The 24,236-nt window shown below is 60.1% G+C and overlaps 13 protein-coding genes across 13 annotated transcripts; 5 read left to right on the top strand and 8 right to left on the bottom strand.

Moving 5' to 3' along the window:
- Nucleotides 1-49: 49 nt before the first annotated feature.
- On the bottom strand, nt 50-428 carry SPRG_05732 (hypothetical protein; the record flags this gene model as incomplete). The annotated part of the gene is made up of 2 exons (XM_012345016.1): nt 189-428; nt 50-81 (listed from the first exon to the last, which is right to left on the bottom strand). Exons 1-2 carry the CDS (start codon nt 370-372, stop codon nt 50-52), a joined length of 216 nt encoding a protein of 71 aa, XP_012200406.1. The 5' UTR covers nt 373-428.
- Nucleotides 429-1,100: 672 nt separating this feature from the next.
- On the bottom strand, nt 1,101-3,824 carry SPRG_05731 (hypothetical protein). The gene is made up of 7 exons (XM_012345015.1): nt 3,498-3,824; nt 3,171-3,452; nt 2,859-3,127; nt 2,535-2,816; nt 2,208-2,489; nt 1,878-2,162; nt 1,101-1,828 (listed from the first exon to the last, which is right to left on the bottom strand). The coding sequence occupies exons 3-7, from the start codon at nt 2,993-2,995 to the stop codon at nt 1,153-1,155; spliced, it is 1,662 nt and encodes a 553-aa protein (XP_012200405.1). The 5' UTR covers nt 2,996-3,127; nt 3,171-3,452; nt 3,498-3,824; the 3' UTR covers nt 1,101-1,152.
- Nucleotides 3,825-4,149: 325 nt separating this feature from the next.
- On the top strand, nt 4,150-5,871 carry SPRG_05730 (hypothetical protein; the record flags this gene model as incomplete). The annotated part of the gene is made up of 6 exons (XM_012345014.1): nt 4,150-4,815; nt 4,866-4,925; nt 4,972-5,040; nt 5,092-5,357; nt 5,406-5,649; nt 5,702-5,871. 6 exons carry the CDS (start codon nt 4,150-4,152, stop codon nt 5,843-5,845), a joined length of 1,449 nt encoding a protein of 482 aa, XP_012200404.1. The 3' UTR covers nt 5,846-5,871.
- SPRG_05729 (UDP-3-O-[3-hydroxymyristoyl] N-acetylglucosamine deacetylase) lies at nt 5,845-6,861 on the bottom strand (the record flags this gene model as incomplete). The annotated part of the gene is made up of 3 exons (XM_012345013.1): nt 5,845-6,066; nt 6,122-6,747; nt 6,796-6,861. The coding sequence occupies 3 exons, from the start codon at nt 6,859-6,861 to the stop codon at nt 5,883-5,885; spliced, it is 876 nt and encodes a 291-aa protein (XP_012200403.1). The 3' UTR covers nt 5,845-5,882.
- A 672-nt stretch (nt 6,862-7,533) lies between these two features.
- SPRG_05728 (hypothetical protein) lies at nt 7,534-8,052 on the top strand. The gene is made up of 2 exons (XM_012345012.1): nt 7,534-7,820; nt 7,866-8,052. Exons 1-2 carry the CDS (start codon nt 7,595-7,597, stop codon nt 8,009-8,011), a joined length of 372 nt encoding a protein of 123 aa, XP_012200402.1. The 5' UTR covers nt 7,534-7,594; the 3' UTR covers nt 8,012-8,052.
- A 153-nt stretch (nt 8,053-8,205) lies between these two features.
- SPRG_05727 (hypothetical protein) lies at nt 8,206-9,531 on the bottom strand (the record flags this gene model as incomplete). Its single annotated transcript, XM_012345011.1, has 6 exons — nt 8,206-8,466; nt 8,518-8,640; nt 8,683-8,784; nt 8,833-9,243; nt 9,290-9,361; nt 9,406-9,531. 6 exons carry the CDS (start codon nt 9,529-9,531, stop codon nt 8,245-8,247), a joined length of 1,056 nt encoding a protein of 351 aa, XP_012200401.1. The 3' UTR covers nt 8,206-8,244.
- Nucleotides 9,532-9,826: 295 nt separating this feature from the next.
- SPRG_05726 (sodium/hydrogen exchanger 3) lies at nt 9,827-11,500 on the bottom strand (the record flags this gene model as incomplete). The annotated part of the gene is made up of 2 exons (XM_012345010.1): nt 9,827-10,023; nt 10,079-11,500. 2 exons carry the CDS (start codon nt 11,498-11,500, stop codon nt 9,841-9,843), a joined length of 1,605 nt encoding a protein of 534 aa, XP_012200400.1. The 3' UTR covers nt 9,827-9,840.
- Nucleotides 11,501-11,930: 430 nt separating this feature from the next.
- Nucleotides 11,931-15,576, top strand: SPRG_05725 (hypothetical protein; the record flags this gene model as incomplete). Its single annotated transcript, XM_012345009.1, has 11 exons — nt 11,931-12,069; nt 12,125-12,184; nt 12,232-12,372; nt 12,421-12,468; nt 12,521-13,119; nt 13,410-13,694; nt 13,741-14,349; nt 14,399-14,878; nt 14,927-15,097; nt 15,166-15,315; nt 15,358-15,576. The coding sequence occupies 11 exons, from the start codon at nt 11,931-11,933 to the stop codon at nt 15,574-15,576; spliced, it is 2,901 nt and encodes a 966-aa protein (XP_012200399.1).
- Nucleotides 15,537-16,030, bottom strand: SPRG_05724 (hypothetical protein). Its single transcript, XM_012345008.1, has one exon. The coding sequence runs from the start codon at nt 16,009-16,011 to the stop codon at nt 15,628-15,630; it is 384 nt and encodes a 127-aa protein (XP_012200398.1). The 5' UTR covers nt 16,012-16,030; the 3' UTR covers nt 15,537-15,627.
- An 807-nt stretch (nt 16,031-16,837) lies between these two features.
- Nucleotides 16,838-18,059, top strand: SPRG_05723 (hypothetical protein). Its single transcript, XM_012345007.1, has 2 exons — nt 16,838-17,681; nt 17,730-18,059. Exons 1-2 carry the CDS (start codon nt 16,869-16,871, stop codon nt 17,850-17,852), a joined length of 936 nt encoding a protein of 311 aa, XP_012200397.1. The 5' UTR covers nt 16,838-16,868; the 3' UTR covers nt 17,853-18,059.
- Nucleotides 17,958-19,840, bottom strand: SPRG_05722 (hypothetical protein; the record flags this gene model as incomplete). The annotated part of the gene is made up of 2 exons (XM_012345006.1): nt 17,958-19,649; nt 19,673-19,840. The coding sequence occupies 2 exons, from the start codon at nt 19,838-19,840 to the stop codon at nt 17,997-17,999; spliced, it is 1,821 nt and encodes a 606-aa protein (XP_012200396.1). The 3' UTR covers nt 17,958-17,996.
- Nucleotides 19,841-20,355: 515 nt separating this feature from the next.
- On the top strand, nt 20,356-21,272 carry SPRG_05721 (hypothetical protein). Its single transcript, XM_012345005.1, has one exon. The coding sequence runs from the start codon at nt 20,368-20,370 to the stop codon at nt 21,139-21,141; it is 774 nt and encodes a 257-aa protein (XP_012200395.1). The 5' UTR covers nt 20,356-20,367; the 3' UTR covers nt 21,142-21,272.
- Nucleotides 21,273-21,816: 544 nt separating this feature from the next.
- Nucleotides 21,817-23,564, bottom strand: SPRG_05720 (hypothetical protein; the record flags this gene model as incomplete). The annotated part of the gene is made up of 2 exons (XM_012345004.1): nt 21,817-22,755; nt 22,839-23,564. 2 exons carry the CDS (start codon nt 23,562-23,564, stop codon nt 21,817-21,819), a joined length of 1,665 nt encoding a protein of 554 aa, XP_012200394.1.
- Between the last annotated feature and the right edge of the window lie 672 nt (nt 23,565-24,236).

Below are 24,236 nucleotides of genomic sequence, written 5' to 3'. Positions count from 1 at the left end.
GGATCACCAAAAACGCTACACACAAAAAGAGTAAGACCCTCAGCACATGCTAGGATCGTTCGTACGTGCTGTCAGCGGGCACTTCACACGCGTTGTTGCCGAGGCAAGACGAGTGGACGACGTCCACGGACGGCGCAGCATCACACCAGCCGACGGCGTAGTTGGGGAAGACTTCCCCGTCGGCGTACCGTAGGACGCAAACAAGACTTCGCCGATCACTTCGCCGGTCGGGCACACGAACGAGAGCGAGTCGCCTTCGCTGGCCAAGCCACCGATGATGCCGCCCAGCGCTTGCGCGCGGCCCCGCTGCGCCTTGAGGAGCAGCAAAGGCAGCGTGAGCGAGAGCTGGCGACCGTAAGGGAAGACTTTCATATTTGCACGAGGCAAATTGGGGTATGAGCTCCAGCCGCGACGCCGCAGAAAGGCCGAAACTCCCGCATCAATCAACTGCCACGGGTGAAACTCCCGGCGCCGGCACCGTCTCGGGCGGAAAGGCTGCAAGGGGAGTTTTGCGCCTCGAATTAGACGCGACTGGTAAGCACCGGAGGGCCGTTGCAACCCATCAGCTTGTGCTTCATGTCTCAGTCCGTTGCACGGCCGTGCAGTGGTGCTAGGGTCACGCCGTCGACGGTCGGTAGGGCACACACACAAGACACATTCCGTGAGTGTGGCTATGCAAGCGATGGGAAGCCAAACGGGATACCAGTCTCGTGAGCTTCTTGACTGATGCGATCTCGGTGTCGACGGCAGAAAGGTCTGACGCAATTGTTTGAGGGTGTCGTTGTGAAACTCCTCTTCCTTCGGACAAAGAGTACTATCCTGTGTAAAGATATGGCATCCCATGCCGGGCGTCGTGACTCCCAGGACCGACAATCCCATTGCAAAAGACCGTTCCTCAAACGTTGTGGCGGTAGGCAATCGGTTCGACCCGGGGTACTCTTGATAACCGATCGTTTCTACTAGCACGATACATGCAAGTCTCACACGGCGCTAGCTACCAGTGGTGGCGGTGCAACGACCACCACAAGCGATCTACGAGTGCAGACGACGTGCTGCAACGCGCCACGCACAATAAAAGATAGCTGTCGGATGCAGAAAATACACATTGAATTACGCACGTCGTGTACGACGTTGGCTTAACTGGACGTTGGCTTAACTGGGCGTTGGCGTACGCAACGCAGTCGTCGCTGGCGTCGGCGTCGCACACGTGGCCTGCACGGCCAAGTACATTTGCGTGCGGCGGCAGTTGTTGACAAAGACACTGTTGCTCGCACTGATGGAGCAGCCCGTCTTGCCCAAGCACGCCTGCTGCACGATCCGGACCGAGTTGGGGTCATGGCACGCGCTAAGAGCGAACGCACCGAGCTTCCCGGTTGGCGTGCCGTAGGACGCAAAGTCGATCGAGCGGACGGTCGCTCCCTTGGGGCACGCGAGGTTCATCATCGTGTTTTGTGCCGCGGTGCCGCCAATCACGAGATTGGAGATGCAGTCGGCCGACACCGCGAGGCTCTTGGCGACAGTCGGACACGGGTCCGAGAACGACCCAGTGCTTGCGAGTAGCGTGCACGTGCTCTTGCCGACGCACGCCGACGTCGCGATCGATGTGCTACTCGCGGCGTGGCACGTCGTGTCGATGGCGTAATCGGGGAAGTTGCCACCCGGCGTTCCGTACGAGGCAAAGTTGATGGCCGACATGTAGTGCCCTAGCGGGCACTGCAGCGTTGCGCTGCCGCCGTCGTTGACGATCGTGCCAATGACGTTGTTGGGTGCGCACTTGGCGGTCCAGTCGAGGGTCTTGGCCTCACCCTCGCACGGATCCCCAAACGTTCTACAATCGCGTGAGCTCGACCGTTGGATGCAGTCAACGATGTGCGCACTGGGTGGAGACGGACACGGCGCAGCTGTTTCGGCCAACGCACTGCGAAGCAATCTTGGCAGCGGCGCCGTCGGCGTTGCACGCTGCGTGCGCCGAGTAGTCGGGAAAAGTCCCGTACGGTGTCCCATACGCCGCGAACGGGATCGAACCAATGTACTGCCCCGCCGGGCACTGGATGGCCGCTGACCCGCCGTCCGCCACCGAGCCACCAATGAGGTTATTGTCAACGCACTTGGCGACGACCGAGAGCTGCTTGGTGACGCCCGGGCACGGATCGCCGAACTCGCTACGCGCACGTTAGGTTTCTACAGCGTGGAGAAGAGGTCACTACTTGCTGTCGGCCTTGACCGAGCACGCGTTGCGACCGACGCAAGCCGTCGTGACGACCGTCGCCGTGTCGGTTGCGTTGCACCACGTCGTCACAAAGTTGGGGTAGGTACCGGTCGGTGTTCCGTACGAAGCGTACGGGATCGATACGAGCCGTTGGGTCAGCGGGCACGCAATCGTGAGCGTCGAACCGTCGGGCACCGAGCCGCCGACCAAGTTGGCACTCGAGCACTGCGCGGCAATGAACAAGCTCTTGGTGAAGCCGGGGCACGGGTCGCCAAAGATGCTACACGGTGTGTGAGGTGCGAGATATAGACAATGCAAATCGTACCCGTTCGTTGCGTCCACCGTGCATGTCCGCTTCCCGATGCACCTGGCCTTGACAATCGACTCACTCGAGGCCGCGTGGCACTGGCTCGGCGCCGCCAAGCCTGACGGCGTGCCGTACGAGGCGAACGGAATGTCGGAAATGATCTCGCCACGAGGACATGTGACGACCGTGGACCCGCCCTGCGGTCCCATGCTCTGGATAAAGCCGGGTGTCAAGTGGGGCGTGCACATGGCGCGGGCGCTCAGCGTCTTGACCGTGCCCGGGCACGGGTCGCCAAACACACTAGACAATCCCTGAGTACGTCGCGCCACGTGAGCTATTCACCTTGGGTTCACGGCGACGTTGCAGACCGGTCGTCCAACACACGCGGCGGCGACAACGCCCGATGACGTGGCGGCGCTGCACGTGCCTTCGACGTAGTTCTTGGGCGTGCCGTACGAAGCAAAGTCGATCGAAGCCATGCTGGCGCCCCAGGACACGCGAGGGCGAGCGACGACCCGTCTTGCGCCGTGCCTTGGGCGGCGTCAGGGTCGACGCAGTTGACTTGGACGCCGAGGTACTTGGACTCGCCAGGGCACGGATCGCCAAAGACCCTACAACCAAGTGAATGGCTAAGCAATCAGCTTTGCATCGTACGTGGTGGACGCCATGATATCACACGCCTCTTGGCCGGCGCAGAGATCGGCGACCGTGGCCGCCGACGTCGGCTGGTCGCACGAGCCGACCGTGTAGTTGAGGAAGTGACCTTGCGGCGTCCCGAACGAGGCAAAGGTCACGTCGCCAATGACACGGTCGACCGGGCACCGGAGACGCAAGAGCGAGTCTTCGCCAGCGCTGCCGCCAATGACGTTTTCGTTCACGCATTGCACGGCGACACTGAGGTGCTTGGCTTGGTCCACGCACGGGTCACCAAACACACTAAACGGCACGTTAGAGCGACGCGTCTACATCACGAAACAGTACCTCGCGTCGGCTGTGAGCTCGCAGGACTGGGCCCCGATGCACTGCGCCTTGACGACCGCATTGGACAAGTCGGCGTTGCACGACCCGCGCGCAAACTTTGGGAAGCTGCCGGTGGGGAGGCCGTAGGACGCAAACAAGACGTTGCCGAGGATTTCGCCGTCCGGGCACGCGAGCGAGAGGACGCCGCCGTCGGCCGCCGTGCCACCGACGACGCCGCCCGCCGCTTGGGCCTCGGAGCGCTGCGCTTTCAAGAGCAAGAGCGGCAGTACGAGCGAGAGCGTGGGGCCGTACGGAAACACTTTCATATTTGCTCGGGGCAAATTGGGATATGAGGGTCGCCTCTCTCGGCACTTGGCGCCCGAAACTCCCACATCATTTGGAGGTCAAATATAGGCGGCAAGGACGCCAAGAATATGCTCCGTTTCGCTTTGCAAGCAACCAACGATGCAAAGCGTCCCCACGCGTGGCGCCAAAACCACCCAACCACCCACGAAACCGATGCCGCCTTTCTACGCGTTATCCAGCGTTATGTATTGCTATCAAACGCTTTGTATTGCTTGAAAACAAACTATGTGGTTTCACAGGTTCTTGATCCATGTATGCGTTCTGAGAGACCGCCACGTGCAATCCAAACGCACACATTTAGGCGACGATGGCAGGAACGCGGCTTATCCTGCTTGTGAGCATGCTCCTCCCGCTTCTCGTCGTGATCGCGCCCATCGCGTACCACTTGACGCGCGTCCCGCGTGCGGCGCTGCCGCTCGAGGCCATCGCTGCGCTCGACGTCGCCTCGCTCGAAGCCGCGCTGCAGGCCAAGCTGCGCGACGCCGAACGCGTCACGCTCTGGACGAGCCGGGCGTTTGCTACAGTGCCCAACGCACAGCTGCGCGTCGATGCACTGCCAGCAGTTGTTAGTGACGACCTGGATCGCCAGCTCTTGTCCGCTGTGCAAGCCGCCAACCTTGGCGGCGAGATTGTGGTCTTTGTCCTCTGTCGCGGCACCGACAGTAGCGCGCCGATCACGATGGGCAGCTATCGCCACGGCTGGACCGACGCGTGCGAGCTTTCGCTGTCGGCCCAGAGCGAGCTCTTGCATCGCGTGTTTCGATCCTATCGCGAGCCCTCGATCCGCGTCGCGTTGAAGTACCGCTGGAGCTTCTCGCTCTTGAACGAAGTGCCTAGCTGGGAGAGCGCGTCGTGGGCCGCCCACGTAAGCGACGTTGCCATGGCGTACGTTGAGCCACTCGTCGCGAAACTCTCGGCCCTCGCGTCGTTCACCCTCGAGTCCCAAGCGCTGCACTACGCCCGGCTGGCCCCGGTTGGTTTGACTCGTCGCCTCGAAACAATAACGACTCATGCACGCCATAGGACTATGGTTATGATAAAGCGACGCAGACACATTTCGTCACGGCGAGCGACCTCCAGCAAGTACGTGCGACGCATCTCGGGACCTCTCCATGTCTTTTTTCTGTAGTTTAAGAGTGCCAACGACTTTGCAACGGTCTCGATCCTCCACGACCGCGAGCAGCCGTTCCACTTTATGGTACGCTATGATGCAGTCATTAAATGACAACGTCGACGCTATGCGGCGTAGGCGGCCTTGCCGTCGGCCGACCATGCCTCGCTCGTGATCCGCCCGACTGCCACGTCATTGACTGCGAAACGGTCGTTTACGATCCCAGGCTACGGCGGCGTCACGATCCTCAACCCGGTCGCGGCGCCGGTCGACGAGGTGCACCGCATGATGCAAGTGGCTGTCGCACAGCTGCGCGCTGCGCTCGGCTTGCGTTCCGTCGGCGACGGCGGCATGGGCTTGGCCAACTGGGAGCTCGACATCCTCGTCCGCGTCTGGCTCGCAAAGTAGGCACCATGGATGAAAACACGAAGAAGAATCGCTCAAGTACGTAGGCACTGGCACACGAGCTTGTCGGCGATCACGTCGACGGCCAAGCTCGTCGACGCCATGCCGCAAATGACCGTGCTACCGCGCATCCAGACCCAAGTCGATACGACACTGCGTGCGATCCACGCCACCGCCGCTGCCTTGCACAACCAAGACGGCGTCTGGAGCGCCGCCGACTGTGCGGCGCAGCTCTTGGCGCTGCGCGCGGCCGTCGAGGCCATTGAAGGCACGTACTACGACTCGACCATGGTACAGACCCACCCCACAGGAGTACTGCATCGATGATACACGGCGGTGCTAGGTCGCACAACTCTACTTTCCCGAAGAGCATTTGTACGCCGTCTACCTGCCGCTGCTGCTGCCACTCGTCCTACCCTTTGGCTTTGGCCTTGTGCGCGAAATCAAGCGCGTCCGTGTCAAGCGTGCGGCCAAGGTTGCAGAGTAGCCTGTTGCGATCCATTTGACACGACCGGTTGGTGTGCTTAATTGTCCTTATGAACGACGACGCGGTAGTTGTCGCTGGAGGCGAAGAGCGCCAGTAGCAACTCGTGCGTGAGTGCATGGCCAGGGCAAATGCCAGTGTAGTGGCCATGCAGCGGCATGCCTGCCAGCGCCAAGTCGCCAAAGCAGTCGAGCGCCTTGTGCTGGACCCACTCGATGGGGTGTCTAAAGTGTACAGATCGTCGTCGTACGCCATATCGATATTGCAAGGAGGAGGTACCGCAAGCCGTCGGGGTTGAGCGGTGTGCCCTCATCAAAGACGACGGCATTGTCCAAGCTGCCACCGCGCGCCAAGTCCATCTTCTGCAGCTGCGCAATGTCGTCGCGAAACGTAAAGGTGCGGGCGCTCGCGATCGCATCAAACTCGTCAAGTGGCACACTCAGCCAATTCCGCGGCAATCCCTTGTGTCGAAAGTCCACCTCGACCGAGACGACGAGCTCGGGCGCAGACGCGAGAGGCCGGGGCACGAGGTGCGCTGCCTTGTCCTTGTGCACCACCGAGACGGGGCGCAGCACCTCGATGAAGGGCTGCAATGCCGCCTGCTCTTCGGGCCCGACGGCGGCAATCGCCGCGAGGATCGGCTGGCTGCTACCGTCAAAGACCGGCAGCTCGGGCCCGGACGTCTCGACAATGCAGTTGTGAATGCGCGCGGCGCTCAGCGCGGCCAGCACATGCTCGACCGTAGCGATCGCGTAGCCAGACGAAGCATCGTGCAGCCGCGTGCAAAAGCCAAGCGTGTCGCGCTGGACGTGCTTGTACGTCGCGGCCACGGCCTTGGTCGGCGCGACGGCGTCTTGAAACCGGATGCCCGTGTGCGCTGGCGCCGGGTGCAATACAATCTTCGCCTACGTAGGTACAGCGAGCGTCCAGGCAGGTCGCTGTGCATCAAGTACCATCTCGCCCAAGTGCAGACCCGTGCCCGAGAGGCGAATCGCGCGACGGAGCGTGCGCTGCTGCATGCTTCAGGTCGTGCTGGACTCGCAAAATGGATTGGTCGAAATCCTTTTTATTCGACAACGTTTTGTCCAATCACAGTCGTAGACATCGGCGTACAACCCTCGTTGCGAGGTTTCACACAAGCCATGGCGCGTTCCAGTGGTAAGGGACAAGGGAGGAAATGGTTCGTAGTCTTTCTAAGCGACAAAAGGAGGCAAGAGTGTCGTCGTTTTCACAATTTATTGACATGAATTGTACCGAAACCAAGTCAATCAATCAATCCAACGGGTTCGCGTTGCAATACCAAAAATCAACTCAAAGACGTACCTGCTACGCCTGAATACATGGGAGTTGGCACCGCACTTGGTCGTCGGGAGTGAGCTGCGCACGGAGAGATCCATCCGGGACAACCTACTACGGTAGTCGACTTGCTTTGTCGCCCCCCGCGTGTTGGTAGTCTCCAGAGAAACAATATCCATGCCCTAGGTAGAAATATCAAGGAAAGAATTAGGTATTTACTTCTTCCTTACCTTGACAAAACCGAGCACCCGGTCCCTTGCGATCCAAGATCCAAGTGTATTACCACAAGGCAGACCACAAGGTGGCAGTCGACCCTTTTGCCACAATTAGAGCTCGTTAAACGTGGCGCATGCCATATCTTGCACGATCGAACACCAGACGGCAATCTCACGGTATACAAACAGCAAGACAATCGGCCAAGTCTTCGAATTTGGCACAACTGAATCTCTCGCGGCCATGGCACGGAACAGCGTCCCGGTGCTCGAGGAGGCGCGGCCGCCCGAGGACGCGGGCAACAACCGCGGCAACTTTACGCGCAACCTCGCCAAGGAGGAGGACAGCGCCATTGCGCGCAAGATGTTCTTCGGCGGCCTCGCCTTTCTGCCGTGGCTCTGGGCGGTCAACGCCTTCTTCTACCGCCGCCAGCTTCTGGACGCGACAGTCGACCCGACGACGACGCTGTGTACGCTCTCGATAGGCTGACTATGGCTCATAGCGTACTCCGTAGGGGTGCGCCGGTCGGCCGTTGGCTTTGTCGTCGTCACGTGCGTCTTTGTGGCGTGGATGGTCACGTTCCAGTTGACGTGGAAGCAAAACAATTGGCAAAGTCTCCTCCTCGTCGTGCCCGCCGAAGACTTGGACAAGGGCTGGTAGGCAGCGCTGGTCGTATAACGGAAATCCACTCTCTTTTGTATTGCACGCTCTCTCGGCATGGCACGGACATGAGCGTTGTCTTGGCCGCGCGGTGCAGTGGCATCACGTGGTCCGCGGCTGCTCCGGCGATGGCTCCGGTGAGGGCTGCAGCAAGGCGACGATACAGTAGGACGCAAGAGCTGAAAAAGGACATATGGCAACTAAATAGTCTTTGAGTGTACACCAAGCTCTCTCTAACTCAAGAACGGCTCGTCGCGGACGTTCTGGACGAGCTCGCGCACCCGGTGCACCTTGAAACTCGACGACTTCTTCTTGGGTGCGCCTGGTGAGGGCCGCGCCCCGCGCGGCGCGTCGCTCGGCGGTGGCTTGGGCTTGCATTCGTCGAGCCCGAGCCTTCGGCGCTCGATCGTTTCGTCTGCCTTGGCCATGCGGTCTTGAAGCTGCGCTTGCTCGTCCTATAGGAACCATTGTAGGTTTGAATCTCCCATGACGCCGTCATTGTTTACCTGGTCTATCCACGCCTCTTCGAGCGCTCTTCGAAAGTCATTGAGATCCTTCATGGACGGCAGCGGCGCCGGTGCCTTGCGCGTGTCTTCTTCGATCAAATCTTGCTCCATGTCCAGGCACCCCTAGTGGCCATGAGGTGGATATCTATCTATCAATCTATCCACCTGGATAAAGTCGATGTCGTCGAGGAGCTGGGATTTTTCTTCGAGAAGGGCCTCGCGTAGCTTGTCCTTGACTGCGTCGATTTGCCGAATGTCGACGCAGCCCTAAGCGTCTCTTAAAAACGCGTATTCTATCGCGCTGCGAGGACGCACCAGGTCTTCGAGGACCGCGGGGGCCGATGCGATCGACGCCGTCGAGCCGCGCGAGAGGAGGCCGCTGCGCGACGGTGGCCGCGACTGCGCGGTCGCTGGCCGCTTCCGATCGGCCGTGCCCGGGCGTATCAAGACGCCTTGGTCGCTCGGTGGGTACACGGAGACGTGGTAGTCTTTCATGCGCGGTGTGAGGAGCCCCGACGACGATGCGGACATCGATGCATCATTCTGCTGCTGGTCGTCGCCGTCTTGGGCGTGCAAGATGTAGCCAAACAGCGCCTTGTCGCGCTCCGAGCGCAGCGGCAGCGGCCTGTTTTTCTCGGTGAGGTTGCTCGCGAGAAGCTTGAGCTGGTCGAGGAGCAATGCGCGGCCTGGTGGCTCGGGCAGCGCCGGTCGACTCACGATCGCCTCCTACGATCCACGAGTTGGTCGTCTGCCAGCACATATAGAAGCGTACACGAATGCTGTCGTTCTGGCGCTGGTAGTCCCCTAAGATCTGAACAAAGGCTTGCAGTTCATTGTTGAGTCCCTAATTGGCTCTCTCAGCGGATGTGGACGGTGTCGAGAGGCGACCTCGTTCTCGTCAATGTAGCGCGTGCCAAGGACATGCCGGAGCTCGTTGATCTCAGCCGGGTTGGCCGTCCGCTTGAGCTCGTCCCACAGAAGCGGCCGGACGTAAAAGACGGCGGGCGTGTGCATTATATGCCTGCGCCCGGTCGGTTGTGGCCTCGGGGTCCTAATTATAGGACCCTACCCCGCCCGAACCCTAGTTACACTTGGTCGCCCGTTCTCACGTCCAAGGCGTCGCTGCTTGTCGTTGGATTCCTTCGTTCTAATCTCTCCAAATCGTTCATAATCATGCAAGCAATTACTCGTCGTCGTAGTGCATGGATCATGTCTCTCTCGACGATGATTCATGTACAATTCTTGCTCGTGACTGTACCAACGCCATCCATTTTGACAACATTTTGAGGATATCGTCGGCAGCTGCTTGAAACATGATCGCAGTTAACTGCATGAGCCGTCGGCGCGCGTGAGCATGGTCGTCGGCTCGGTCGCTTCAAGATGCACGTCCATCGCGGCTGCCGCGCTACGCGTCTCGTCCTGCCGACGAAGCACCGACACGCGCATCGGCGCCGGGATCGCGCTGAACACAGGCATCAGATGCGTTTGATCAAACACGTGCCAGCACTCGATCCATTGAGCAAAGCGTGCGTGGAGACGACTCTGGTCGTCTACCGACTACCGAGGCCGGACGCTCCTCGTCGGTACGCAGGCTTTCTTGGCTCACGGACCGGTGGCGCACCGGTTTCTCTGTCTCGTGGTGGCCGTCTGGCATCACTGCGAGTCGGTCACCTGGGCTAGCAAGTGGTGTCATGCGCTGGGAGAGGTCGAGCGCTCGGAGAAGCGGCCCCGTCATGCCGCCAACGAGCCACGTCGTAAACATGACCACAAAGAGCGTCGTGGTCATCATGAGCTTGCGGTGCGACGTGCCATTCGCATCCGTGTACGACCACGTTGTCACGAGTGCGAACGAGACGGCGCCGCGGAGGCCTGTAAACCAAATGACGAACAGCATCGGCGGCGTCACTTGCACTGCTGGGACGCGGTAGGCGTTCACCCAGCGCAGGAGCGGAAACGTGTTGAGCGCGCGCCCTAAGAGGAGCATGACACTGGTCCACGCCACGAAGCGCCAGTCAAAGTCCGTGTAGTGGATGCGATTCGCGTCGGCGACTTGGACAAAGCAGAGACTGGCCGAGACGCCCATAAAGACGTACACGAGGCTCTCTGCGACAAAGGCCACAGCTTCGAGCGCATGGTGAAAGAAGGTTTGCCCTGGCGGCGACATGACCGGGTACATGTAGTGGGCCGTGAGCATGCCGGCGAAGAAGAGCGCGACGATCCCGCTCAATTGGCACGCGTCGGCGGCAAAGTAGGTCAGAAAGGCCAGTAGAAAACACACCAGCACCTCGTAGACCGGGTAGTTGCGGAGATGGCGCAGGCGGGCAAAGCCGTATGCGCCACCGAGGAGCAGCGCGACCGAGATGCCAATGGACCCGAGCAAGATCGTGAACGTCTTGAGAAGCACTTCCAGAAGCACGCCGAGCGATACCGAGCGGGACGACTCGTACGCGAGCAGCGACTGGTAGAGCGAGATCGCGACCGCGTCGTTCAAGACGCTTTCGCCAAAGACAATGTTGAAGAGGAGCGATGGCACGTGCAGCTTGCTAAAGCACGCGAGCGTCGCGACGGGGTCGACCGCGGAAATGAGCGCGCCAAAGAGGCAGGCCTCGACCCACTCGATCTGAGGCCCGGCGCCGGCTTGGCCGACGAGATAGAGCCCGAGGCCCGTGACGCCAGCCGAGATGAGCGTGCCGGCGATCGCTGTCAGAAGGATCGCGCCGACGTTCTGGAAGAAGGCGAGGCGCTGCACCGAGAAGCCCGCCTCGTAAATGATGGGCGGCAGCAGCACGTCAAAGAAGATGGTGTACTGGAAGTCGAGCCGCTCGTACAAGGCCGGGTCCGTCGAGATCGCGAGGCCGCAGAGGACGCCGATGAGCAGCGCCATACCGCTCTTGGAGAGGAGCGTGCATTGGGTCGCGTCGAGCGCGAGCGAGATGAGGACGAGCAGCAGGAGCAGCGCGAGGAGCACGAGCGAGCTCTCCATCGATCGATCGGCAATGTGGCTCTGGCATCCGGACGATCCACCGGATACGAAAGCCGTTTCATGGTACACGCAAATAGTGTTTCGGAACCGGGACATTGGGACAAACGAAAGTGATGCGTCATGCGTGGCCAAGAAGTACGATGGAAATACCAGTCGGGGTCGCAGTGTGTATGCATAGGTATATATAGCGTGGAGATCCCAAGACTGGATTATGGTAGCGGTGCACGGCGAGCGTTGGCGTCTTGGCGTTGGTTTGTTGAAAGTGGATTGTTTACTATTTGCGGTAGATCCGAAAATGGTGTGAGTTCTGGTTTCACCGCCTATAAAACAAAACTCCCAATCCGTTCGTTGCCGAGTGGAGCATGGAGACGCGTACGAGGCCATGCGACGACGACGACGATGGGCTCATGGAGGCGTAGAGAGTCGGTCGATGACCAAGTCCAAGTCGCGCAAGGCGAAGCGCGGGAAGAAGGCGGTGAGCCCCAAGCACGAGGCGGCCGGCGACGACGACAGCGTCCGCCCGGCCGAAACCGCGACTTCCGACGACGCCGACGAGTTCTTTGATGCAGGTATGGATGAGCTCATGAAGGCGATGGGCCTGATGGAGCAATGGCGCTGGCGTAGACCCGAGCATCGTCGAGTCGCCAGCGGACATTGAGGTCGAGGCCGAGCCCACGATTCGCCGTACGCATGTCCACTTGCATCGTCGCGTAGCATCCGTCTTTGCATAGACTTGGGCAGCGACGATGGAACGTACTTTGACACGGTCGCTCACGAATTGGCGGCGCACGAGGCCGACGACGCGGACGAGTCGTTGATGGACGCCGTAGCCGCCGACGCCGAGGCGAGTGCAGAGAGCGAGGCGGCGGAAGGTACATGGTCGATGCGAATTCAGTCGTTGTGATACATGCTGGCTGTAGAGCCTCTCCAAGACACCGAGATGAACGAAGCGACCAAACGCGCCGAAGGTACAGGTCTCGGAAGGCCTCGAGTCCGATCGATAATGACGAGTCGCTATAGAGCGTACCGAAGACGCACTAGCTCAAGTCACCCGTCTGGACGGAGAAGATACTGGAAACGACGATGCATCGCACGACGGTGACAGCGATGCGGGCGCGCTGGAAGCCAGCGATGTGGCCAGCGCCGAGCCGAGCACTGCGGAAGAGACCGAGATCAATGCACCGCTGCAAGAAGAAGACACGACTCTCGCCACCGACGTCGCTGACGAAGCACTACCCAGTGACGGCGAGGCAGACGACACGCCGCGTCACGATGTGGTGACGGAAGATGCGTCAACCATTGAGACAGCGGACGACGCATCGTCGATTGAGACAGCTCACGCCGTTCAACCCTTCGGCGCGACAGCTGACGACGTGACCTCCGTAAGCGAAGAGGCGACAACCGATGCACCCTCGCTGCAAATGGCAACGGATGCGCCGTCACCTCTCGATGACGCCGACGATAGCGACGCTATTGAAACCCTCGACGAAGCCACCGATGCGACACCCGTGGCGGAGCTCAAGACCACCGACGAAGACGACGATGTGGGGCTTCCAACGCTCGACGACGCTGCTGCAACCGACGTCGACGAAGCGCACGACGGCGAGGGGCCGGACGACGTAGGCACGGGGAGAGGCGACGCTAGCGTCGAGTCTCTGGACGACGTGCCTGCCACCGAAATAGTGGTGCCGGATGCTGCAGACAACGACATCTCTCACGTTGAGAACAGCGAGGATGGTCACGACGGACACGAGACGTCGACGATGCCGCCTGCCGAAGAAAGCGCCGAGAACGTTGCCGAGTGTCCTGACAGTCCTGACGAAGCCGTTGATGATGTGAGAGCAGTGAGGTCGTGCCGCCATCGGTGGAAGACGTGCTTGGAGCCACCCACTCTTATGTCGAGGCTGAGGCAATCGCGGTCGGCATCGAGGACGATCCTGCGACAGACCTGCCCGTCCAAGGCAACGACGAGACTCAAAACGTCCCCAATGAACGTGGCACTGTCGACGTGGTGGAAACCATGGTGGCGCCGGTCGCGATGGACGACGATGACGACAACGATGCAGTCGTGCCACCGCCGGCGCCCGTCACTGCGCCGCGTCCCGTGACCGAGCGCCTTTTGAGCGGGCAGACACAATTCGAAGGAGTCCTCAACCCCGGCCACGACAGCGAGTCCGACTCGGAGGACGACGATGTACGCGCGAAGCTCCATTCCAATTACAGTGTAAAATGGTATGTAGGCGGAGAGTACGCCAGTGCCTGAGCCACTCAACCTTCGCGCCGCACCGGTCGACGACGACGACGAGCTCGAGGTCAACGTCGAGATCGCGCAAACCATCACCAAGGCTGCACCGACCAACCCGCTGGCCAACGCAATGGCCACGGCGGTAGCCGAGACAGCGATGGTTCCAGAGACGGCGGTGGCACCCGAGACAATGGCGTTTTCTGCGTTTGACGAGCCGGAGAAGAGTGCGTCGGCGGATGTCTTTGGCATCGCGTACGAAAAGGTCCAGCGACCGACAGCCTCGGCGACCGCCGGATACTCAATCGGTGACGGATTCGACGAGCCCGACATCCCGCTGTACTCGGCCAAGTCGACACGCGACGACAGCGGCGTCGATGACTTCGAAGTTGTTGAGCTCCAACCTTCCCAAGTACTCGACGTTGAGAAGACACGCGCCGCGTTGCAGGCCCGCGACCAAGCCTCGGAGCGAGCGCTCTTGGAGCAAATGCAAGCCGCGACCCGCGCCGAGCGCAGTGCGAACGCACGGTCTGACGCGCCCGTCGTCACTGCCAATAGCATTGGTCACGACGCGCCGCTGTCGACCGGTCCCACCGTGCTCGCCGAGGTGCTGTGGTCGTCGTTGTATCAATGTATCAAGATATGGTGTCGCGTAGATGCACGGCATGTACAAGCGGGGTTTGGGCGACCAGGAAGTAGCGCAGGGAATGGCGACGACAATGGCTCCTACGCCAAGCCACGAGCTCCTCGAGGAAGACGAAGACGCGATGGACGAAGAAGACGAGCGCGAGCGCCGAGCGATGGCGCAGCATCGCCAAGAAGAGATGGCTCAGGAAGCCGAGTGGGAGCATCTCCAGACGTTCCAGGAGGCGCCGCGAGAGACGGCGTTCCGCATCATCAAGTGGAATGAAGCCCTGGAACACTTTGGGTCGGCCTCCTACTGCTTGGGGTACCGCGAAGCGATCGTGGTCGCCGACGACTCGGGGCGCCGGGGCTGCTTTGCTTGCTTTCGCGGCCCGACGTTGGCGTTCCCGATGGCCAGCAATCAGCGCGAACTGCTTTTTTGCATCGCCATGTGCAGCTTCAACAGCGCGATCCCAGAGCACTACCGCATGCTGCAGACCGTATACCAAAAGGTGCGTCGTGGAACGCTCCTGGATACTTGGATAGATAGATACATGTAGATCACCCACTGCCGCAACGAGTGCCCGCTCACGGGGTCGCACTGGGAAGTGCTGGGGTTCCAAGGCAACGACCCGGCCACGGACCTTCGCGGCGCCGGCATGCTCGCGCTGCTCCAGGTGCTGTACCTCATCGAGAACCACCAAGAGATATCCTTTTTCATCGTCGACGATGTTTGCATCCGACCGTCGATGAACATGTATCTTCCTTGACAGACTCTGTGGATTACATCCTCGCCAAGTTCCATTATGCGTCCAAGCACGAGGAGCACCATTTTCCCATGATGTGCGTCCTCATCAACATGACGCTGCATACGATGCTCGCGCTGCGCTCAGGCGCGCTCATCCCGGCCTGCAACCGATTCAAGGACGTGGCTGCCGGCATGAACCAGGTATGGCGTTCCGAGGCCGCGATCGCTCATCGCATGCGCTAGCTGTACGTCTCCATGGTGGTCAAGCTCCTCTCCGAGTGGCAGACCAAGGCTTGTGCGGACGCTGCCTTTCCAATGGTCATGAAGGACGTGCTCGACCTCGGGAAGGACAACCCACTCCGGCTCATCGCCGAGATGGAGCACGTGATCCATACCTTCCAGCATCAACCGACGACGATGGAGCTGGATGGCGAGGTCGTCGACTTCACCGACATCGAATGACGATCTAGTGTATTCTTCTTGTGTCTAATATTGTCCTCGAACGGCTTGCGCTTAGTAGCTCTGCGTCTCGTTGAGCCACTTTTCGAGGCCCTTGATGGGCTTGGCCTTGAGGAGCGCGGCTCTGTGTTCTTCAATCTTCTTGTCCATGCCGGCCATCGCCGTCTGGATCTTCTTGACGCGGTCGACCTCGCGGCGCTCGTTGGCATGGCCCTTGGGCGTGCGCATGACGTTGTGCTGCTTGGGCAGGTCCCACGCCGCGAGCCAGCCGCCCTCGCCGGCCGTCCACGTGCCCATCGTGCCCTTCTGGACCGCGACCTTCTTCACGTTGGCCTGCTGGCGGAGCGACAGCATGGGCTTGACCCAGCGGCCCTTGACGAGCGTCGGGCGCAGCGCCTTGGTGGCTTCGTCGGCGCTAAGCTGCAGGAACCGTTGCATCCTTCAAGGCCAATTGATTATGCTCCATTCGCTTGCACCCGCCAGGCGGTCGCACTTGAACGGACCTCTTTTGAATTACGAACCATGTATATAAACATCAAGGTGTTTTTACTATATTTCATCCATTCGCCGTACCTAATTTAAATATTCAGGTTTTTATATATATGAGTGTTTGTATTAATAAACAAGAGCTTTCTATAAAACAACACGCACTTCATAGAGTGCGATCTTGACCGGGCGCTTCTAAATTCGGCATTGCCATGCCGCATCCTAGCCGATGCGTGTCAAGAAGCGTCGTACGAAATGGAGGAGCGAGCGAGGGTCGACTGCCTACTCGAGAGACGTCGCGACACGTTACCTTGATGCTCTAGACGTAGTGGTACCATGGAAGTTTGAGATAGTAATGATTCGAGTCCATGAGCTGTGATACAGGTCCCAGTCTCTGATTGCTGGACCCAGTCTACAAGTTGTACTCCGACGGCGCCCATACCAATTACGGCAGTGCATATCTACTACAGTTCGTAGAATCGACTACGCAGCCATGCTTGAACACGGACCGTCGTCCGTGCAATCGAAGCCCCTCGCAGAGGGTGGGATGCTTCCAAGTTGCCAGCACCTTGCACGTTGCCACACGCGGAAGGATCGGTGGTCGTTTACTTTCACGTCTGCGCTCCAGCAGGTAGTTAGTTGGTTGCAGACTTCTTGTAGCAGGGGTGTGTCTATCGATGCGTCTGTTGGTGTTGTCGATCGATGGATTTATTTGTGGCACATGCCGAACCCAACGTTTTCTGGAATGTCGAACTTAGCCCGTCAACGCAAATCTTTCGCATTTTCCATCTTGCGGCGAGACTGCGACCATGGCCGACGAACGCTTCGACGGGCTCCTTCTGCAGATGGCGCAGCAGCAGCAGGGCATCGAGCCGATGCTCACGAGCGTCTTCTCGTTCCTGCGCCGGAAGACAGACTTCTACGCTGGCGCGTCCCAAGACAAGGTCGAGCAAATGGTGCTGAACGTCCTGCGGCGCGAAGCCGCGCTGGCCGAGCGCGAGCGCTATGACCGCAAGCAGCAAGAAGAAAAGGAAAAGAAGAAGCGCCTCGACGCCAAGAAGAAGAAGGACGCAGAGGACGCGGCGCGCAAGGCGGCCGAGATGGAGTCGCGCTTCGAAGAGATCGTGGACGAGCCGCCGGCGCCCGTGCTGGAAGCCAAGCCGATGGCCACGCCTGCGCCTACGAACAACCCTGCCAGCAACGGCAACGACGACGATGACGATGACGCGTCTCCGCCGCTGGAAGGCAACGGCGGCAAGACGGAGCACTACGTCTGGACGCAGACGTTGCAGGAAGCGCACGTGTCGATCGCGGTGCCCAACGGCACGACGTCGCGCCAGGTGTTTGCCGACATCCGCGCCAAGACGCTCAAGGTCGGCCTCAAAGGCCAGCCGCTCCTCGTCGACGGCGAGCTCCACAAGCGCATCAAGGTCGAAGACTCGTTCTGGACGCTCGAGGACGGGAACCGCATCTGCATCTACCTCCAAAAGGAAAACCAGATGGAGTGGTGGAAGAACGTGATCCAAGGCGACCCGGAGATCAACACGAAGAAGGTGCAGCCAGAGAACTCGAAGCTGAGCGACTTGGACGGCGATACGCGCCAGACCGTCGAGAAGATGATGGTACGCTTCCTCCACCTCGATCGTCCCAGGCTCATGCTCGTTGCGTAGTTTGACCAGCGCCAAAAGCAAATGGGGCTGCCGACCAGCGACGAGCTGAGCAAGCAAGAGATTTTGAAAAAATTCATGGCCGCCCACCCCGAAATGGACTTTAGCAAGGCCAAGCTCAACTAACTTCACATGTCCTCCACTCAACCCTTGTACCTTCCATCGTCTTGGTCGTTGCTCTCATCTCGGCGACAAGTTGCTGCCACCCGACACCATCGAGACAACAAACTGCGATGCAATAAGAGCTTAGCACCACGTTGCCGTAGCGGACTAGACGCGGAGGTACCCCTGGCCCTCGACGTAGCTCAAGAGCTTGGCTTGCTTGGGCAACGGGGTCTCAGCATCCGCGTTGATGGCGACACCCATGGGCGTCGACGGCGGGCAGATGGCAATGTAGCGGGCGTAGCCACCGAGGCCACCGCGAAGCTTGGGGAAGCCCATTTGAACGAGGCAGCCAATTTCGGGCACTCCGTCAAGGTCCGCGACGCCTTCGGCTTGGGTGTAGCCGTTCTGGAGAAGCCACGCCTCCGACTCGAGCGTCGGGCTCGTGTCCGTGTCGAGCGGCTCGTGTCCGTGGAAGAGAATCGACCGGTTCAGATGGAGGAACTGCACCGACGCCAACGACTGCCCGGGAAACGGAAACTGCGCCGCGAGCTCGGTCGGCGGGACAGTATCCCACTGCTTGGACCAGTCGGAGCGGATAAAGACGACCGCGCCTTTCGGAATCTTGGTCTTGAACTGCTTTTCCCAGCTCAAAATGTCGTCGACTTGGAGCTGATAGCCCGCATCGGCCTTGACCTTGTCGACGATGTCGAGCACGACGAGCGGGCGCACGGCGAACGTCGGCGGGAGCTCGTCGATCGCCGCGTAGTCGGGGTGCCAGTGCGCAGGCGGGTCCAATTGCGTGCCAAACTGGTCGGTCTCGAAGCGGTAGTCCATGCCGGCGAACCCGTCGGTTGCCCACGTGTAGGGCGCGCCGGACGTTGTGTTTTTGGCGCGCCGAAACTGCGCCGGCGGCGTCCGAAACCCCGACCACACGGGCGTCTCTGGCGACATGGTGTGCGTCAAGTCAATGTGCTTGGCACGGGCAAACGCTTTTGTAAACGTCTTCCAGAGGCGGAGGTCGTGGCACGACGCAGCTTTGTCCGTCGTCGTCGTCGTCGTCGTCGTCGTGGCGTTGCCGGTCGACGACGAGGGCGGCGCCCGGAGGTAGCCGTGGCCAGGATAGTAGACGAGCGGCGCCGTTTCTTTGAGCATGGGTGCTTCGGGTGTCGATGCAATGCGACGCCCGTGCGGCCACGACGCCGGGCAGATGGCGATGAACCGAGCAAACCCACCGAGGCCGCCGCGGAGCTTCGGGTACGAGATGCTCACGAGGCAGCCGGCCGGCGCGACGAGGTGCAGATTGGTGAGCCCCTCGGCCTGCGTGTAGCCGTTTGTGAGCAGCCAGCCCTCGGTCTCGAGCGTCGGGGTCGTGTCGGCGTCCAGTGGCTCATGCCCATGAAAGAGAATCGACCGGTTGAGATGGAGGAACTGCACCGACGCCAACGACTGCCCGGGAAACGGAAACTGCGCCGCGAGCTCGGTCGGCGGGACAGTATCCCACTGCTTGGACCAGTCGGAGCGGATAAAGACGACCGCGCCTTTCGGAATCTTGGTCTTGAACTGCTTTTCCCAGCTCAAAATGTCGTCGACTTGGAGCTGGTAGCCAGCATCGGCCTTGACCTTGTCAACGATGTCGAGCACGACGAGCGGGCGCACGGCGAACGTCGGCGGGAGCTCGTCGATCGCCGGGTACGCTGGGTCCCAGTGCGCGGGCGGGTCCAATTGCGTGCCAATGTTGTCGGTATGGAGCTCGTACGCGTTGGCAGCGAACCCGTCGGTCGCCCACGCGAACGGAGCGCCCGACGACTTGTTCGTCGCCTGCAAAACGCTTGCGGGTAGACGTCGCCGCTCCAAACCGGCGTCGTCGGCGTCAGCGTGTGCGTCAAATCAATGTACGTGGCGTCCGCGAGGCCGTCGGCAAAGGCCGACCAGAGGCCTCGTGCACTCGGCCGGCGCGCATGGCCTCCCAAGGCCGAGACGATTAGCGAGCTCAGCGCCAACACCCGCATCGGCGCTCAAGCTCAAGAAAAGCAAACTGCAACAAAATCCAACACCGAAATTCGAAGCAATTCGAGTGATCGGTACGTTGAACCTGTACGCTGACGGGGCACGGACATGATCAGTGGAGCAGTGTCCTGTCCTTGGATGATAAGTACTTAAGAACGCCTTGTGACGCTGTCGTCCTTGTTTAATAGGAGCTGCTCAGCGGGGACGGCAGATGCCATACAAGACAACGAAGAGACGCTTCTTGGCATGCGGAAATCTGGTTCGTGGCTATCAGCTTACTATCAGTTCGCCCGATCATCTCCCAACACAGTGAAAGCCTACGGTATGCACGAACCAACCAAGCGAATGATTGGTGTTAGCGGGTGGACCACCACGCTTGGTGCCATGAAGCGAAGGCATAAGTGGTAGAGAGTGCATGGAGGCTGCGCCTCGACAAGCTTTACTGCTGTCGGGTCGTCCAAGTTGGTGAAACTTGAAGTTAAGCGGATCATCCGGATAACCGCGCGAGGATTTCAATCTTGTGATCGTCATGTGGCGCCGGCGAGTGGCGAGCGTGGTCCAGCGGCGGTGGTCGTCGACGTGCGCCGTCACGCGTGCCGACGGCCTCATCGCGCTCATCAAGCAAGCGCCAGGCCGCAACGACGACGACGATGCACGGGACTATCTCCGCGCCACCTCGGCCATCGACCTGCGTGTCACGGACGCGTACGGCTCAACGGCGCTGACGCTGGCCGCCCGTGGAGGCCACCTCGAGCTCTGCCGCGACCTTCTCAACGTACTTGATACGCCACGCAGCACTGCACCGCGCGCGACGGTGCTGAACCAAGCCAATATGTTTGGATCGACGCCGCTCATGTGCGCGAGTGCGTCGGGCCACGTGGACGTCTGCCACCTCCTGCTTGGTGCTGGCGTCGACGTCGACGTCCGAACGCGGTACGGCTCGACGGCGCTGAGCAAGGCAGCAGAAGCAGGCCACGCTGCGATCGTCGACGCGCTGCTCGCTGCCGGTGCCACGTCATCGCCCAACGCGCTCGGGAAAACACCGTTCGAGCTCGCGCAGGCCAAAGGCCATAAGCTGCCCCAGCTCGAGGAGGCGCCCATGCATGACGAACGAAGCAGCGCGCGCGTCACGAGCTGGCGAAGCGCGACCTTGATCGAGTGCCAACTGGCGTCGACGGGCGAGTTTGTCCTCGTTGAGAAGACGGACGCACGCCAGCGCACGCCCATCAACGCAGCGCTCGAGCTCATGTTTTCCGATGGTCGCTGGTGCATTGCGCACGTGCCTGCGTCGAATCGCCCGTGAAGCAGCGCTGCTTGCACCCGCGACGACCGTTTGCAAACAAGTGCGTCGACTGCCCCGACAAGCGGTAAATGCGTCTCGGAGTGATACCTTTTAGCGTGAATCAAAGTGGAATCGTTGCTACCAAGTCGCCGCGTCAATGGATAAATCGTTGGCGATGGCCATGCGCGTGTATAGTTCTTTCCGAAAATCCATCTCCAACCAACCATTCGACCGACAACATCGTACTAAATTCATTCCGTTCATTCGCACAAAAGTGCACCGTCGCGTCATTCAAGAAGCGCCTCACCACCCGCGCCGACCTCACGGACCTCACCGCTCTGGCGCAGAACAAGGAGCTCTGGACCGTGCTGACCGAGGTACTCGTTGGTGCTTGTCCCGGCGTCCCCACGCACAACGCAGACTAATGTGCTGCGCGCTGAGAGCCCCGATCACGGGCAGATATGGGCAGTTCTGCCCTCGCAGTAGCAACACTATTCCAAGAAGCCATATCGCAGCAAGACGCCATGCGCCCGCTTACAATTTTTGATTTGTGATTTTTGATCGCTCTCTCACGCCGTGGCCGCGCGCGCTCTGCAAGCGGCCACCCCGACTCTACTACCACAAGCACGACCGCAAAGCAAAACGTTGTGTTCAAACGCAGCTTCGACACACGTTATACAACCGTAGGACTCTTCTCTACACCGTCGCTAAAGCACGACGGCGGTATACCGTCGCGGCACCGATCCCAGTTAGCGACAGCGCGGCGGGCAAGAGAATGCCGACGAGATACCATAACGGCGCCGGTTCGTCGCAGCCTTGGCCGCCGGCGAGAATCGTGCAACTCGTCGCATCGTACATGGACATGAGCGTGCCCGTGATCGAGACGGACAAAATCGTCACAAACGCAACGAAGAGGAAGGCGGCGACGCGCGGGTAGCGCCCCCCGGTTTTCTTGAGCTCGGCGACCGCGGCTTTTTGGTTTGGCAGCAAGTAGACAAAGAAGCAGCCCAGAAACGTCAAGCTGTACCCAATCACGTATGTCCATGCAACGTCCGCGCGGATGTCGGGCGTGTCCGCCTTGATGCGCGTGGTCGAGATGTGGAATGGGACGTTAATGACGTTGGTGATGATGCTGGTGAAGAGACCCGGGAGGTTCATGATCGTGGTGACAAGGCCGAACATGACGCCTTCGTTGCCCGAGCCCGCGAGCTCGGCGATGACAAACATACTCACCATCGAGTTCATTGCGTTCGGGATCATCTCCGCGATCGGGACGCCGAGGAAAAACCACTGGTTCCGGACCACGTCAAAGATGGTGAAGAACATAACGACCGCGTCGATCGCATTGGTGACAAGTGTCGTCCAGACAATGACCGCGCGCCAGTTCCAGTGCGTCCCGATCTTGCCGACGGTAACAAGCATGCCAATGTACAAGAGCTTCCCGACCGTATACATGATGGTGCTGTTGAGGTTCTCAACTTTGGCCCAGTAGAGCTTGACGTAGCCACTGGCCGTCGACCCAATGCCCGTGAACGTGTTGAAGAGGAAGTTGAAGAGGAGCACTTGCCACACGACGCGCAGTTGGAGGAGGTCCCAGAGCTCCTTGATGTAGATGCGAAAGTCGACGCGCAATGACTTGTCGTCGTGAAGGAAAAAGTACACGATCGGAAGGTTGAGGACAACGGGGGCAGCCAAAATCCAAAAAAACACGTTGAGACCAATGTCCCAGTCGTAGTGGCCGCCGAACCGCGTCGAATTGAGGCAAAACCAGACACGTTAGTGACGAGCGCGGCCGCAAACCCGCGGACGGCGTAGACCAGCGACACGAGACGACCACGGACGGCCTCGGGCTCGCGCTGCGAGTACGAAACGGTGAGCGCATCCTGCGCGACGTCGGCGATGATCATGGCGAAGCACACCACCGTGCAGATGAGCGCGAGCGACGACCCGTTGTGCGTTGCCGCTGGGTCGGGGGCGCCGGCACCTGCTGGACGCAGCGCCACGTAGACCAGCATAATGGCCGTGACGGTCCAGCCACCGAGGATATATGGCTTGCGGCGGTAGCCAACGATCGGGACGCAGTCCGTGAGCATGCCGAAAAAGACCTTGAACGACCACCCGAGCGCCATAAGGGTTCCCGCCGAGTTGAGCACGTTGGGCGGGAGCTGGTAGTAGGCCGTTAAAAACGGATACGCGATCGAGTTGGTGCCACCAATGACGACACCGAGGATCGCGTACTGGAAGAGGAAGGCGACGATCTCGGGCGATGTGTAGACGAGCGCACCGCCTTCGCGCAGCGCGCCGTCCGTGTCGGCTTCAAGAACTTCTGGTGTCTTGGCGGCGAGGTAGTCGGGCGAGAGCTGCTCGATCGGATCAACGGATTTGATGTACGAGATGCGCTCCGAGAGCTCAAGATCGTCCCCGCGTAGCGTCGACGGCACCATGGTGGTGTTGATCAGCGTGGGAAATTGAAAATGAGCGATGGGGGCGGCGTTGGCGTACAAGGCGGCACGACCCAAGGGCAAGCAAAGAGGACCGGCAAACAGCGTGGAACGGGGTGACGTGAGGGGTATAGTGGGATAAGGATGACAGTTCGATGGGTACCTGGAATCCTTTTACGAGGGTCGACGGTACTAACAGTCCCGTAGGACACATTGAGAGCTCTATCCTGCGGAGACGTCGATATTTGCATCGAGTCCAGCTCGATGGTGCGCACAGTGAGCAAGCGCCGAGTCGGACCTCCAATGCGGTCGTGGAAGACCGCTCCCTTGAAAACATGTGTTCTAGCGTCGTGCCGTTGGACGGTCCACGAGGCGGCGTATCTGAGAACTTCTGTCCCACATCAGTTTCGTTTTCTATGCTGACCGTGCTTTCGTTGGGCTATGCACAGTTAGTGGTCCATGGAGTTATCGACTGCATCCCGATCACGTTGGTGTCACGACCGCTCACCAATTCGCGTCCATTCCACGTCGTTGAGCAACACAAGTCGATGAGACGCCGCTGCGGGCGTTGTTCGATTCACACAAACGCGCGCAAAAGAACAAGTGCTGCGGCGCCGTGCCATCGAGGGAATCTGTCCGCGTGCGCCGATACCACCCAGGTGCACCTGGTACGAG

The sequence above is a fragment of the Saprolegnia parasitica genome (assembly GCF_000151545.1).
Source record: "Saprolegnia parasitica CBS 223.65 unplaced genomic scaffold supercont2.21, whole genome shotgun sequence".
Taxonomy (NCBI): Eukaryota; Oomycota; class Saprolegniomycetes; order Saprolegniales; family Saprolegniaceae; genus Saprolegnia; species Saprolegnia parasitica.
Note: the sequence above shows the minus strand (reverse complement) of the source record. Positions and strands in the feature narration are given on the sequence as shown.